Genomic DNA, 13,501 nt, shown 5'->3' with positions numbered 1-13,501 from the left:
TTTAGTCCAGGCAAATGTAATTTCAGTCCAATGAGAGTGTTATTTTTGTCCAGAAAAGTGTAATTTTAGTCTTGAAAAGTGTAATTTCACTCCACTGAGAATGTAATTTTAGTCCATTGAAAGTGTAACATTAGTCCAATGAGAATATGAGAATATGACCAAGTCCATGGAGAGTGTAACATTAGTCCAATAGTAGTAAGTGTAATTCTAGCAGAAAAAGTGTAATTTTAGCCGAAAAAAGTGTTATTCTAGCAGAAAAAAGTATAATTTTAACAGGAAAAAGTGTAATTTTAGCGGATAAAAATGTAATTCTAACAACAACAAAAAGTGTAATTTTAGCAGAAAAAGTGTTATTCTAGCAGAAAAAAGTATAATTTTAACAGAAAAAAGTGTAATTTTATTGAAGAAAAGTGTAATTTTAACAGAAAAAAGTGTAATTCTAACAGAAAAAAGTGTAATTCTAACAACAAAAAGTGTAATTTTAGCCGAAAAAGTGTTATTCTAGCAGAAAAAAGTATAATTTTAACAGAAAAAAGTGTAATTTTAATGAAGAAAAGTGTAATTTTAACAAAAAAAGTGTAATTCTAACAGAAAAAAGTGTAATTCTAACAACAAAAAGTGTAATTTTAATGGAGAAAATTATTATTTTAACAGAAAAAAGTTTAATTCTAACAGAAAAAAGTGTAATTCTAACAACAAAAAGTGTAATTTTGGGCGAAAAAAGTGCAATTTTAATGGAGAAAAGTGTAATTTTAAAAGAAAAAGGTGTAAGGAACACCCATCTCTACACATAAAAAACCAAGACAAAATGAAAGGAGAGGAGGCATGCGTATTTCATCTTCATTTGTTGAAAATCTACACATTAACACCAATATACTCAGATTTTAGTATTTATCTTCATTTGTTGAAGATATACCAAAGAAATGATATAATTCCTCCTCCCTCATCTCGTCTTTAAAAAAATTATATTAGGATCACATTTTACAACAATAACCACCACCATCCTATTTTACAAAAATAGATAAGAAATTTCAAAAAAAAAAAAACAGAGAAAACGCAACCACACGTCCACATCCATAAACAAACACAAAAGCAAAGAAAAGAACCCCACCTCTAAAAAGTAGATCTGAAAAAGAAAAAAGCAAAGAAAAAGTCACAAGAAAAAAAAAGAAAAAAAAAATGGGGCGTGAGATAAAACAACCCACCCACATCTACAACTAAAAAACAAAACAAAAATAAAACAAACTACAAAACAACAAACCCATATTCACGTGAGATTGAAGAAAGAAGAAAAAAAAAAGAAAAAAAAGAAGACGGCGGCAGATCTGGAAAAAAGAGAAGGGGAGGGCGGTGGAAGGTCGTGGTGGAGTAGGAAGGACCGTGGGAAAGGAGGCGGCTGGTGGTGAGGTGATGTCGTGAAGTCGTGGGGGTGGATGGTGGTGGTCGTGGGGGTCCTCGGGTGTGGTGTAGCGTGGTGGGCCGATGGTGGTGGAGACGAGGATGGTAGGTTGGTTGCGTTGGTGGAGGGAAATGGGGCGTGAAGGAGGGAGGAAGTGGTGGCGCGCGTCAGTGGTGGCGGTGAGGCAAGGGGAGGAGAGGAAGTCGTGGTTGGTGGTGGGGAGCGAATTGGCTGTGTGCGGTCGTGGTAGGCCGATGGCGGCAGTGAGGTGCGGTGGAGGCGATGTCGGATGGTACAGTGGGTGTTGTGGGGGTGTCGTGGGTGGTGATGGTAGCCGGTGGGTTGGGTTGGAGAGAAAAGGGGAAAATTTTTGATTTTTTTGATTTTGAATTTTTTTGGATTTTGAGAGATGAGAGGTTTTTGAGATAAAATATGAGGGAAATTGTGTGGATGAGAGATAAGTAGGTGGGAGGAAAATGTATATATATTGAATTAGTGATTAATTAGAATTAATTAGTATGGGTAGTGAGAGAGTGGTTTAATTAGCTTTAATCTCCATTTTTCTTGTGTAAATCTCAGCCATCCTTTTCCCTCATCCAAGGACTCTAAGGAGAACTTATGGACTCAAATGTAAGACATGGACTTACTTGATCTTATATATATATATATATATATATATATATATATATATATATATATATATATAGAATCAGGATCCCGTACGAACTATATTACGGTGCGAACTTACGAGTTCACTCCCAGCCCTTAGATCAAAAATTCAAAATAAGATCAAAGAGTCACAATAAGCCAAAAATCACTCATATCTCTCACCAAACTCAACCTTAACCAATTAGCCTCAACTTACCTAATCAACCACTACAACCTGTCACAACCGCCGACCACCCACCACCTGTCACAACTTCCGACCACCCACCACCTGTCACAACCGCGACCCTAACTATGACTACTGTGAAGACAGCCGTACTTACGACTGTTGGTGACACTGCTCACATTCGCAAACACACTTGTACCACCGGAAACTGCCTTCTCCACTGTTCTCAAATGCCGGCGACAAGACGACAACCCCATTTAAGCCAATTTCCCTGTGCTATGCATCTCGATAACTTTTCCAGCACAATTTTAGAAATTCATTTCATTTTTATAAATCTAAAATTAATTAAAAAAAGAGGGGATGTTTAGAACTGAAAATATGCGGGTGACCGAAAATTCACTGTTAGAGTGACCACCGAGGTTGCCGGCAACATGTGTTGGGTTGTGTTGGTGCGACGTGTCGGAGTGGTATACATGGTGATTCATGGGTTGGCTTAAATGGCGTTACTTGTGGTGGTTGTGAGGTGGCTAGGGAACGGTAATAAGTGGTAGTAGTTGGACGGCTACGGTGAATGATGGTGGTTTATGACATGAGTGCTGATGTGTTGGTGGTGGTCGCATGGTGTTGTTGATGTGGTGTTAATAGTGGTATTGTTTGGTGGTGGTGCTAATGTGGAGGTAGTCAGTGGTAGTTATGGGTCGTGGGTTGAAGATACACATACTATTGCCTCTAGATACACATTTTGGTATTGCTAGATACACATGTGACACATGTATCTGAGAGTGCTAATTCATGTATCTGGGAGTGGTGATACATGTATGTATATAAAAAAAGCAGTCAATTACATTAATGTAGCCACTCTTTCACCCTAATCCAATCCTCCCCTATGCATAATAGCTGAAAACGAACTGTAACTTCAGTCTTAATCTGACTGATGAGCCATTGATGTCTAGGAACACACTAAATAGCATACATTTGTTCCTTGCATCCCATATATGATAAAAAAAAGAGCTTGAACACAAGCAGTAATCAACAACTTTTTCAATCCATGTAAATTTTATTCTCCTCCATTATTCTGCAACTCCAGTAGGAGAAAGGTTCACACCAATAATCATGTGGTACTCAACAAGGACAATCACCTCCTATAATCACATTAAGCAATAAACAATATGCCACTATGGTACTAGCTTTTTCCACCATGATTTATAAAAAATAAGTACACATAATTAAGTTTTCAAATTAAATAGTTTGTTTAGCTTCATCTAGATGAATATAGGAATGAAGTTTGTATCTATGAATGCCTTTTTTTTTATAACGGAAGCCATAAGGAGGTAGTAAGCTGTTGGTTGCATCGAAGTAACAAATGCATACTCGAAAGAGCATTCTGACAATAGGTCAAAATAGGAGAGCCTATTATTGGCATCATATCTTAAGCTACACTCAATAATATTTTGTGATCTTTATATGGTTGGAAAGCTTGGAATACTCGTAGCTTATGTGTAGCTCAACTTATGGCTGCTGCAAGCAGACCCTGCAGAAGAATGCTATGATGCGCATTTCTGACCTGAACTTACTAACGGTTCAATAACTCAAGAGCCAGGCCATGTTCTTGCGTGATTACAATTGGAGATGATAGAAAACTCATCTAGTTTTGATTTGGTATATGGGTCACCTTGTGGTTCATCTTTAGTCAAGAGTTATGCCATCTGCAAATTGCCATTGCGTGCTGAAATGTACAACACAAGTTCAGCGTGACCTCTCGGTACTAAAATGATCATATCTCTCAAACTAGGCAACCTCTTCGGGTAATTCTTTTTGGAGATGGTAGCTTACTCATGTAGCTTTCATTTGGTATCTTTGGGGCATTCTAAATCATCGTGGGGAGAAAGTTATAGTGTCTGCAATATGGGTATGATTCCAACAATGCGATGGTGCTCGGTGTGCCGTCATCTTATTGTCGGTGAGAGTGACAACGTTCATTCGACATCAACCTATCGAAGACATTAAAGATGGTGGAGGCAAGGCGTCTATGATGGCGGTGGTGTGCGGCATCTAATGGTGGTTGTGGTAGTGCCAGGTAGTAGGTTGTAGCCGGTAGCTAGGAATCTAAGATTATGAATTTACAGTGCATTGTAAATGTATCCAGTATGTTGTTTTGTATACCTGACTACCTGAGCAACAACAACATGTCATACAAATTAATCATGCTAAAATTCTATGAAAAATTGTATGAACGATCTTATAAAATGTATTCCGTAAGTAATATTTCATATGTGGCCTCTTTTCATCCAGATGGGGGTCCTCTTTAAACAACCTTCATTGTATGTAATGTATATTACACATTTACACATGCATTATTTTCTAAGAAATTGAAGAGGTAATTGTGTGATTGTGTCAATTGTCAACTGATTGTAGCAGTAGCACTAGTACTAAGTTATCATTCTATAACTTTCATTATGGCCAAACTATCAAATTGGCAACAAAACTTCCGCATGTAATTGGGTTCGGAGCATATTGTGAACCGATTTCATTAAGTTGCTAGATACAAACCTTCAAATTGTTAGATACACTCCTTTGAGTTGCTAGATATATATAGTCCTTTAACTTGCAAGATACATACCATTATATGGCTAGATACACTCGTTTAAGTTGCTAGATACATACCTTTAGCTAGCTAGATAAAGTCCTTCTACATCTCTACAATATTTAGTACATAAACTAACAATTGGCCAGTTAGTGCATTGATTTTAAACACAAGGTCAGAAATACAAATCTTGGACTTCCTAAATCCTAATTGTTATCCCAAGATTCACCGGTGGTTAACATCATATCCTTCACAGCCTTCCGAGGGCATTACATTTTGAGATTTGCAGGCCAGACTCGAGGAAGATAATTGCAGTAAAGCATGTTAACCTCGTAGCTGTCGTGGTCAATATGTGGAACTTGGTGTATTTGAAATTGAGTTGTTGGGCCCAAGATTGTCAATGGGTGGACGCTGCATGTGATGAAAGGTTACTGACTGGTATTCCATTGCCAGTGCCAAGGCCTGCAAAAGGTAAAGAAACATAAAAACAGACACTTGACATTACAATCAAGCATGTATCAACAATGTGCAAAACTAAGGTCCATCTGTAACAATTTGCAGGCCAGACTCGACGAAGATAGTTACTATAGTATGATGTTACAAAGTATCAACCACATCACTTTTTCACCGATTGTTAAGCATATTATCACAGCGGCGATTGAATTAGAGTTGCTCGCCTGTTCATGAGCAGAACGACCCATTGGACCAGCCCCTCTTTCTGGCTAAATAACTGGTTATGGAAAATTCATTTTCATAAATTTTAAATTTACATAGGCTCGCTCGCTAACTACCCCAGAATGTCTGTGGGCAAAATAGTTCCGTTAGTCAGCTTTTGATCCCCTGTAAATTGAATGTAAGAGGTCCATTTACCAAATCAGACCAAACAAAATACTGAAAGTAAATATTATTGATTCAAGATTGTTTTTCATATTTTTTTTTTTGCCATTCATCTGTTCAAACTCGCTCATCATATAAGATGAAATGAAATGCTTAAATGGGTGGGAATGTGATGAGACTTTTAAAGATCACTGAATAAAGAATAGATAAGAACTAAATAAGATTCTAAACAACTTCAGTATGCATTAAGAAGCTAATTGAAGTACCAAAGCAAGGAAAGCAGACCAAACACCATGCTAGTTCTTAGTGCATACCAGGGTAAAAGTCGACCGTTCTACCAGAATGTTCTTAACTTCAAACGCAAAACTTAGGGATGGATTACTTTTGAAGAAGACATGCTAATTTCTAAGTTGTCTTATACGACAATGAGGCGATCACATGCAAGATTAGCCTTGAAACCCGGAACACTTTTGAAAAGGCATAAGAGTTGTTACTTGACATGCAAATTGAACAATTCATGCTATGAATGATCATAAACCACCAAAGCAAAGGACAATCCAATATCTAAGAAGATTGAATTGAAACGCCTAAAATGCTATACAAAATTATTCCTTTTTCAGCATGGTTGTCCCACATGACAGCCATATTGACGGAGGCCAATATATGGAGTTATTAATGTTATCATTTCCTTCATGTCTTATGAACAACCAATCAGAAGCCAAGAAAAAACTTGGCTTTCTTATTGTATAGTCGGTGTTTTAGACTAATCGTAGACACTGAAAGCCTCTGCACATACAGAGCAATTCAAAGCCTTCTCAATTTTCAATTGTATTACCCCAGGATGCAATGGTATCATACCTCAAGAACTAAAACTGTAAATTTTGATTCCTGTATTTTTCGCATTTATTTGCAGGCCAACATAAATTTGTTGGATTATTTTTTACTGGTAATGTACTTGCCAAAGAAGCAGCTTCAGTGAGACTAAAATCACACTGATCACCAGTATTCGGTAACTTTTTACTGTTAAAGTTTTCAGCTTTCGAGTTTCGACATCCTATACTAAAACCCAAATCGCAGATATTAAGCAGCAGCTATACAGTCAAGGTTATACAGTAAATAACAATAATTATGTAGATGCTGGACATACCACACTGCCACAATGGTAACTTAGACAAGGCTCTGATATCAGATATACGGGATTCAATGGCCCGGAAATCCCAGAGTGTATCAAGGTACTAACTTCCTCGAGCTCAAAATTGCTAGTAGCGCTTAGATATTCTTGGCATAGCACACTTCTGCTTTCGATCATGAAAGAGCCTCAGGATGATTGTTGTAGTCTCTTCAATGGCTTTGCTAGTCACATCTGCAGGCAAATAAATAAAATGTATGACGATGTTGAAATGTCAGTTTTTAAAATTTTCGATTACAAATACAACAAATAAATACTCCCTCCGTACCACACCAAAGGTAACGTAGGGAAAATTGGAGTATTTAAGAAAAAGTGGAAAAAGTAAGGGTAAAGAGGGAAAAAATAGGTGGGGTATGTAATTGTGGGTTTAATTGTGGGTTGGTAGGTGGGGTATGTAATGACATTTTGTGTAAATATCAAATGAGTATAAGGATAACTTGGTAATGTTGTGAGCCAAATAAGGAATGTTACCTTTGGTGTGGTACGTCCGTTTATAGTAAGTGTTACCTTTGATCTGGTACGAAGGGAGTATATTACTACCAGATACACATGATATTACTGCCGGATACACATGGTATTACTACTAGATACACAAATCGATTTGTGTATCTAGTAGTAATACCACGTGTATCCGGGATGCTATTTTGTGTATCCACGTTCTAAAGATCAACTATGACTACCCACCAGCACCACCTACCGCTAGCACAACCACCACCATCATCCCTAAACAAACCCCACAACCAGTCCCGTTCCCGCCATCAACCCTGACAGCCCCTTGAACCTGTATCAGCAACATCACGATCGGAATCAGAGGTGCGCCTACCACTAAATACACCGATTCAACACACCAGACCACTACATAACATTCGACACATTACCTCAGCCAGTATGCCACCATTCCGAGCCACTCACAACCACCCACAAACACCACATCATCGTCACCTATTTTCCATCGCCGGCTCCAGTAGACTCTTATTTGGCCAACAGAAACATAAAACGACTCTAAATCTACTAAATAGGTTGTTATAACAATTAATTTTTTGAATTATTACCTTGTTGTAGTAGATCTGCAATTGAAATCACAATTTTTTAGAAGTTTAAACTAACAGCCTCGTCGAAGGGAGATACGATGGGAAGAGGAGCAATTTATTGGTGCTTGGAGAGAAGGAAAATCAAGATCGTCGACAAAGTGATGGCCGGCGTCGGAGTACATCAGCGTTGCCGGCGTCGGAGCATCGTCGAGGAAAGTATATAGAAAGTTCAAAGTTAAAGGGTTGGGGGTAGAGTTGTATGCAAATGTCAGTATGTTTATTTGGTGGGACTGATAACTCTTCATTATGTCTAAGCGGCTCTTTTTTTAAGTTGGTTGGTACAATTTGCACGGAACTCAAGTTCGTTCGAGATCCTGCCTATATATAGTCAAGATCCGGTGAGAACTCCTAAATATTTAAGGATTGAGGATTTTTGAATACAATATCACAAGTTCTACAGTAAAATATTACGAAAAATCAGACCTTTGTCAAAAAAATAAAAAAAAAATTTGAATTTTTTTTTTTGCACAGGTGTTTTTTTATGTGATATTTTATCGAATAACCTGTGCTAGCCTCTGATATTGTAACACAATCCTCAATCCTCAAAAAGATAGTGTATCCTTAGTTCCTCACATGATCTCATTCATATATATATATATATATATATATATATATATATATATATATATATATATATATATATATATATATATATATATAGAGAGAGAGAGAGAGAGAGAGGCCGGATCCGGTGAGGCCGTTAATTATGGCGAGGCGGACGGCCTCACCAAATTCCTTAAACTTGGGCGGACTGATTAACATGGACTGATTATCAATGTTCATTGGGCTGGATATTTGGGGTCATTTTTAACTTTTCATTTGGCCCAAATATTTTGTCTATCTAAAATAAACAATTAAGAGCACAAATACTTTACTGTCTCTCTAAAAAATATAACACACAACGTTGCAGCGATTTTCAAACTCTCGTTTCCAAAATCCAATCAAAGAACATCAATTGCAAACGATTTCCTAAAAAAATTGTTCGTAGATTTCATCGAACGACATACAAAGAACGCGATTTCAAAGAATTTTCAAGAAGATTTTGATTAATTTCCAGGTAATTTCATAATTTTGATCAAAATTGAACATATTCATATAATTCTGTTAATTCACCCATAAATTGATGAAATAAGGCTCGATTGATCAAAATTGAGCGATTTCCAAAATATAAGGTTCAAATTTTATTGATGATAATCGAATAGTAGGCAATACTCAATACGCAGAGTAATTAGCTGTTCTGTCAGTATCTTAGAACTGCTACTGTAAATGTAATTCGTTACCAACTTGTCTGATGTCTAATATGAATACTCCGTATTATACAGCGTAGGAAAACCGAAAAATCAAAATTCAGAAAAACATTTATTGCTCAATCATACTAGAATTCAATTTTCCCCCCGAAATTGTTGCATATGTGGTAACTGTTGCGAATCTTGACAGTGTAGTTTATCGCGTCTGTTTTTGTGATGGTCGTACGAGCATGAATTTATCAACAGTTGTATTGGTTTGGCCTAGAATTTGCCTTATCCATCAAATATGAGTATCAACTTCTTCTGAAAAGCCTTTGATTGATGAGGTCTTGCAATTTCTTTTCAGGTTTTGTAATGTCAAGACATCCAGAACTCCTCCCCACCGCATCCGCATTTGAGCCTAAGAATGTGGCAGAGGCTATTGCATCATGGGGCCTTGAATATGTGGTGATTACAAGTGTTGACAGGGATGATTTACCTGACCAGGCGGTGGTCATTTTGCTTTGAAACTGCGCGAAGTTGAAGATCTTGAAGCCAACTATCTTTGATAGAAGACCTTGGTAATGGAAACTTTTGAGTGTTATTTTTGAATCGTGCTATGTAGTTTGACTCAGATCTTTGTTTGTCAACATGCTGTTTTATTATTTCAAAGCATATGCTACTGTGTGTCCCAAATATACGACTCAAGGCTCAATTACCTTTGCTATTTCACTCGCTGATTTCAGTCCTCACTTTCCTCTTTTACTTGATATTTTCTCGCAAGATTTCGAAGCTCGGCTTGGACTGTGCTAACTGGACACAACCTATCTACTTAGACCTCTTCAGGTATCATTTATCAGACCATAAGTATGCTCTTAATTTGCCATCACACTTAAATTCATCTTATACTTGTGAGTTGTGACTGTGAGGGGATTTCATGAAATCAAAACATTGTAAGTACATGATTTTGACTCTACTAAGTTCAGGGAAATCATGCTTTAACTTTTTGTTGTTTCAGACTATCAGCAATACAATTGCTCATGGTTACTTATATAGACTAAAAATTAAATGTGTTCCTATGATTGGTAGGAAGTGCGCTACCGATGAGGAGAAGATGCTTGCTTTGTATTTTAACCGGGTTTGTTTCAATATCTTGCTTTACTATGGCACATGAAACTTTTTGAGTGATTGTCTATCTGTCTCTCTTTTTTTTTCCTCCCTTGATGACGGATCATTCTCTCCCTTGTTTCTTGCCTTTCTTCGAATAGATTAGCTGGCCAACATCTTTGCCTACCAGTGAGAAAAACACATTTGTGAAAAGTGTTTTGCAGGAAAAGGTGCACTCTTTTTCTTTGATGGTACACTTCATCATTTGATTTTCGCCTTCTCCAAGATGATATTTCGACCGTTCTATTTTGCATTTTGCTCTCGTTCATATTTTGTGAATCCTATACCTTGTTTTGTGAATCCTAGAACTTGTTTTGTGAATCTCAGACCTTGTTCATTGAATCTGAGAGCTTATTTTGTGAAACTTGGTCATCATAAGTGGTTAAAATCACCTTTTTTGCTCTTTTCCTTATTTGGTGAATCTCAGACCTTATTTTGTGAATCTCATACCTCATTCAGTGAATCTTAAGGCTTGTTTTGTGAAACTTGATCATCATAAGTGGTTAAAATCACCTATTTTGCTCTTTTCTTTATTAGGTGAATCTCAGACTTTGTTTTGTGAATCTCAGACCTTGTTCAGTGAATCTTAGAACTTGTTTTGTGAAACTTGGTCATCATAAGTGGTTAAAATCACGTTTTTTGCTCTTTTCCTTATTTGGTGAATCTCAAACCTTATTTTGTAAATCTCATACCTTATTCAATGAGCATTAATTTAATTCACTTATCTATACAATATAGTTAAAAGGCTAGATTAAAGCATTTAATTTAATTCCACGTGGCATTAGCATTTAATTTATTTTCACATGATATTTTATACCCCATTAATTTCTATTCATTTTTATTGATTATTTAATTATTAATTATTATTAGATTATTGGTTATTTAATATAATTATTAAAAAAATGAATGATTACTAAGTCCTTACAAAAATGTCATTACATATTGTGTGACATACAAATAAAGAAAATCAAAAGACATCATTAATATTCTTAAATTAAAGATTTGATGAGCTAAAAAAAAAACAAAAAAAGATGTAACTTACCAATTCACACAAAAGTTTCATAATTTACAATTATATTTCACTTTTTATGTGAAACGCAAAGCTAATATTCTTAAACTTGGTCATAAGTTGTTGAAATAACCTATTTTGCTATTTCTCTTATTTTGTGAATCTTAGGCCTTGTTTTGTGAATTTCACAGTTTGTTTTGTGAATCTTAGAGCTTGTTTTGTGAAACTAGAAGATAATATTGTGAAACTTGGTCATAAGTGGTTGTTGAAATCACCTATATTCCTCTTTTCTTATTTTGTGAATCTTAGACCTTGTTTTGTGAATCTTAGAGCTTATATTGTGAAACTAAAAGGTAATATTGTGAAACGTGGTCATAAATGGTTGAAATCACCTATTTTGCTCTTGTTCTTATTTTGTGAATCCTAGACCTTGTTTTGTGAATCTTAGAGCTTGTTTTGTGAATCTCATACCTTATTCAGTGAATCTGAGAGTTTGTTTTGTGAAACTAGAAGGTAATATTGTGAAACTTGGTCATAAGTGGTTGTTGAAATCACCTCTATTACTCTTTTCTTATTTTGTGAATCTTAGACCTTGTTTTGTGAATTTTAGAACTTATATTGTGAAACTAAAAGGTAATATTGTGAAACGTGATCATAAATGGTTGAAATCACCTATTTTGCTCTTGTTCTTATTTTGTGAATCCTAGACCTTGTTTTGTGAATCCTAGAGCTTGTTTTGTGAATCTCATACCTTATTCAGTGAATCTGAGAGTTTGTTTTGTGAAACTTGGTCATCATAAGTGGTTAAAATCACCTTTTTTGCTCTTTTCCTTATTTGGTGAATCTCAAACCTTATTTTGTGAATCTCATACCTCATTCAGTGAATCTTAAAGCTTGTTTTGTGAAACTTGATCATCATAAGTGGTTAAAATCACCTATTTTGCTCTTTTCTTTATTAGGTGAATCTCAGACTTTGTTTTGTCAATCTCAGACCTTGTTCAGTGAATCTTAGAGCTTGTTTTGTGAAACTTGGTCATCATAAGTGGTTAAAATCACGTTTTTTGCTCTTTTCCTTATTTGGTGAATCTCAGACCTTATTTTGTGAATCTCATACCTTATTCAGTGAATCTTAAGGCTTGTTTTGTGAAACTTGATCATCATAAGTGGTTCATTGAATCTCATACCTTATTCAGTGAATCAACTGGAGGTACAGGAGCATCCGGATAACTATGATCTAGGTTCATTACTAGGAACCTTTTTATGTATCGAAGTATTCGGAAAATGGATGAGAAAGTTGGCCGTTGATGTGGGTCCGAGTGCCAACATTTCTTTGTAAAATTTATCATGAATTTGGGGCAGTGATGTGGGAAAAGTGGTCTTTCTCCGGCCCTAATGTTTCGAGTCATTTTCTCACCTTGCAGATGAGCATCGTCAAAAGGGACTTTTCCGCTTAAAAGCTCGAAACATACCATACCAAAACTGTACACATCCGACTTCTCTTTATACTTGGTATCTGCGTCATGTCTTGATTCCTCTTGTCCTGCTAGGACTTCGGGAGCGTACGGATATATGATAGTGCCTCACTCGAGTTAATTTTCTTATGTTTGGGGGTCGTTACTGATGATGGACCAAATTTTGAAACTTTTACATGGACAAAACCTTCTGAAGAGCTACCTATTGGTTTGACGAGTATGTTTGAAGGATTTAAATCCCCGTGGAATATTTTCATCGAGTGAAGATACTCCATCCCTCTTGCAATCTGAAGCATTATGTCAACTGCAACCGGTATAGAAAGTGGTATTCTCTTTCTCGGACTATAAAATTCTTTTATATGGCTACCAAGATCCCTGCTCATCATCTCTGTAATCATGAAATACTCGTTCTTTTCATCATCGTTGAAGCCACAAAAATATGTATAAATTAAAACTTACTATCATAGCATTTTCTTATCCCAACACAGTATCAAACATTTTTTTTTTGCTTACACCTACTTATACAGCCTACTATTTCGATAATAGACTTTTAAGTTTTAACTGGTAAAAAATGGCATCATCTGCCATATGTTTTACAGAAATGGAACCTAGTGAAATAACTAAATAAGGTCTATGATTTCGGAAAGGAGGCTCTACAGACTATTTCTCCTAAATTTCATGCACATTCCATCAAT

At 36.1% G+C, this 13,501-nt stretch overlaps 1 protein-coding gene across 1 annotated transcript; it reads right to left on the bottom strand.

The window, feature by feature from the left end:
• Positions 1–7,517: 7,517 nt before the first annotated feature.
• LOC141631003 (light-sensor Protein kinase-like) lies at positions 7,518–13,192 on the bottom strand. The gene is made up of 4 exons (XM_074443731.1): positions 12,994–13,192; positions 12,519–12,874; positions 7,894–7,908; positions 7,518–7,622 (listed from the first exon to the last, which is right to left on the bottom strand). The coding sequence occupies exons 1-4, from the start codon at positions 13,190–13,192 to the stop codon at positions 7,518–7,520; spliced, it is 675 nt and encodes a 224-aa protein (XP_074299832.1).
• Positions 13,193–13,501: the final 309 nt, after the last annotated feature.

The sequence above is a fragment of the Silene latifolia genome, chromosome Y (assembly GCF_048544455.1).
Source record: "Silene latifolia isolate original U9 population chromosome Y, ASM4854445v1, whole genome shotgun sequence".
Classification (NCBI taxonomy): Eukaryota; Viridiplantae; Streptophyta; class Magnoliopsida; order Caryophyllales; family Caryophyllaceae; genus Silene; species Silene latifolia.
The sequence above is the reverse complement of the archived record's forward strand: the minus strand, read 5'-3'. Positions and strand labels throughout refer to the sequence as shown.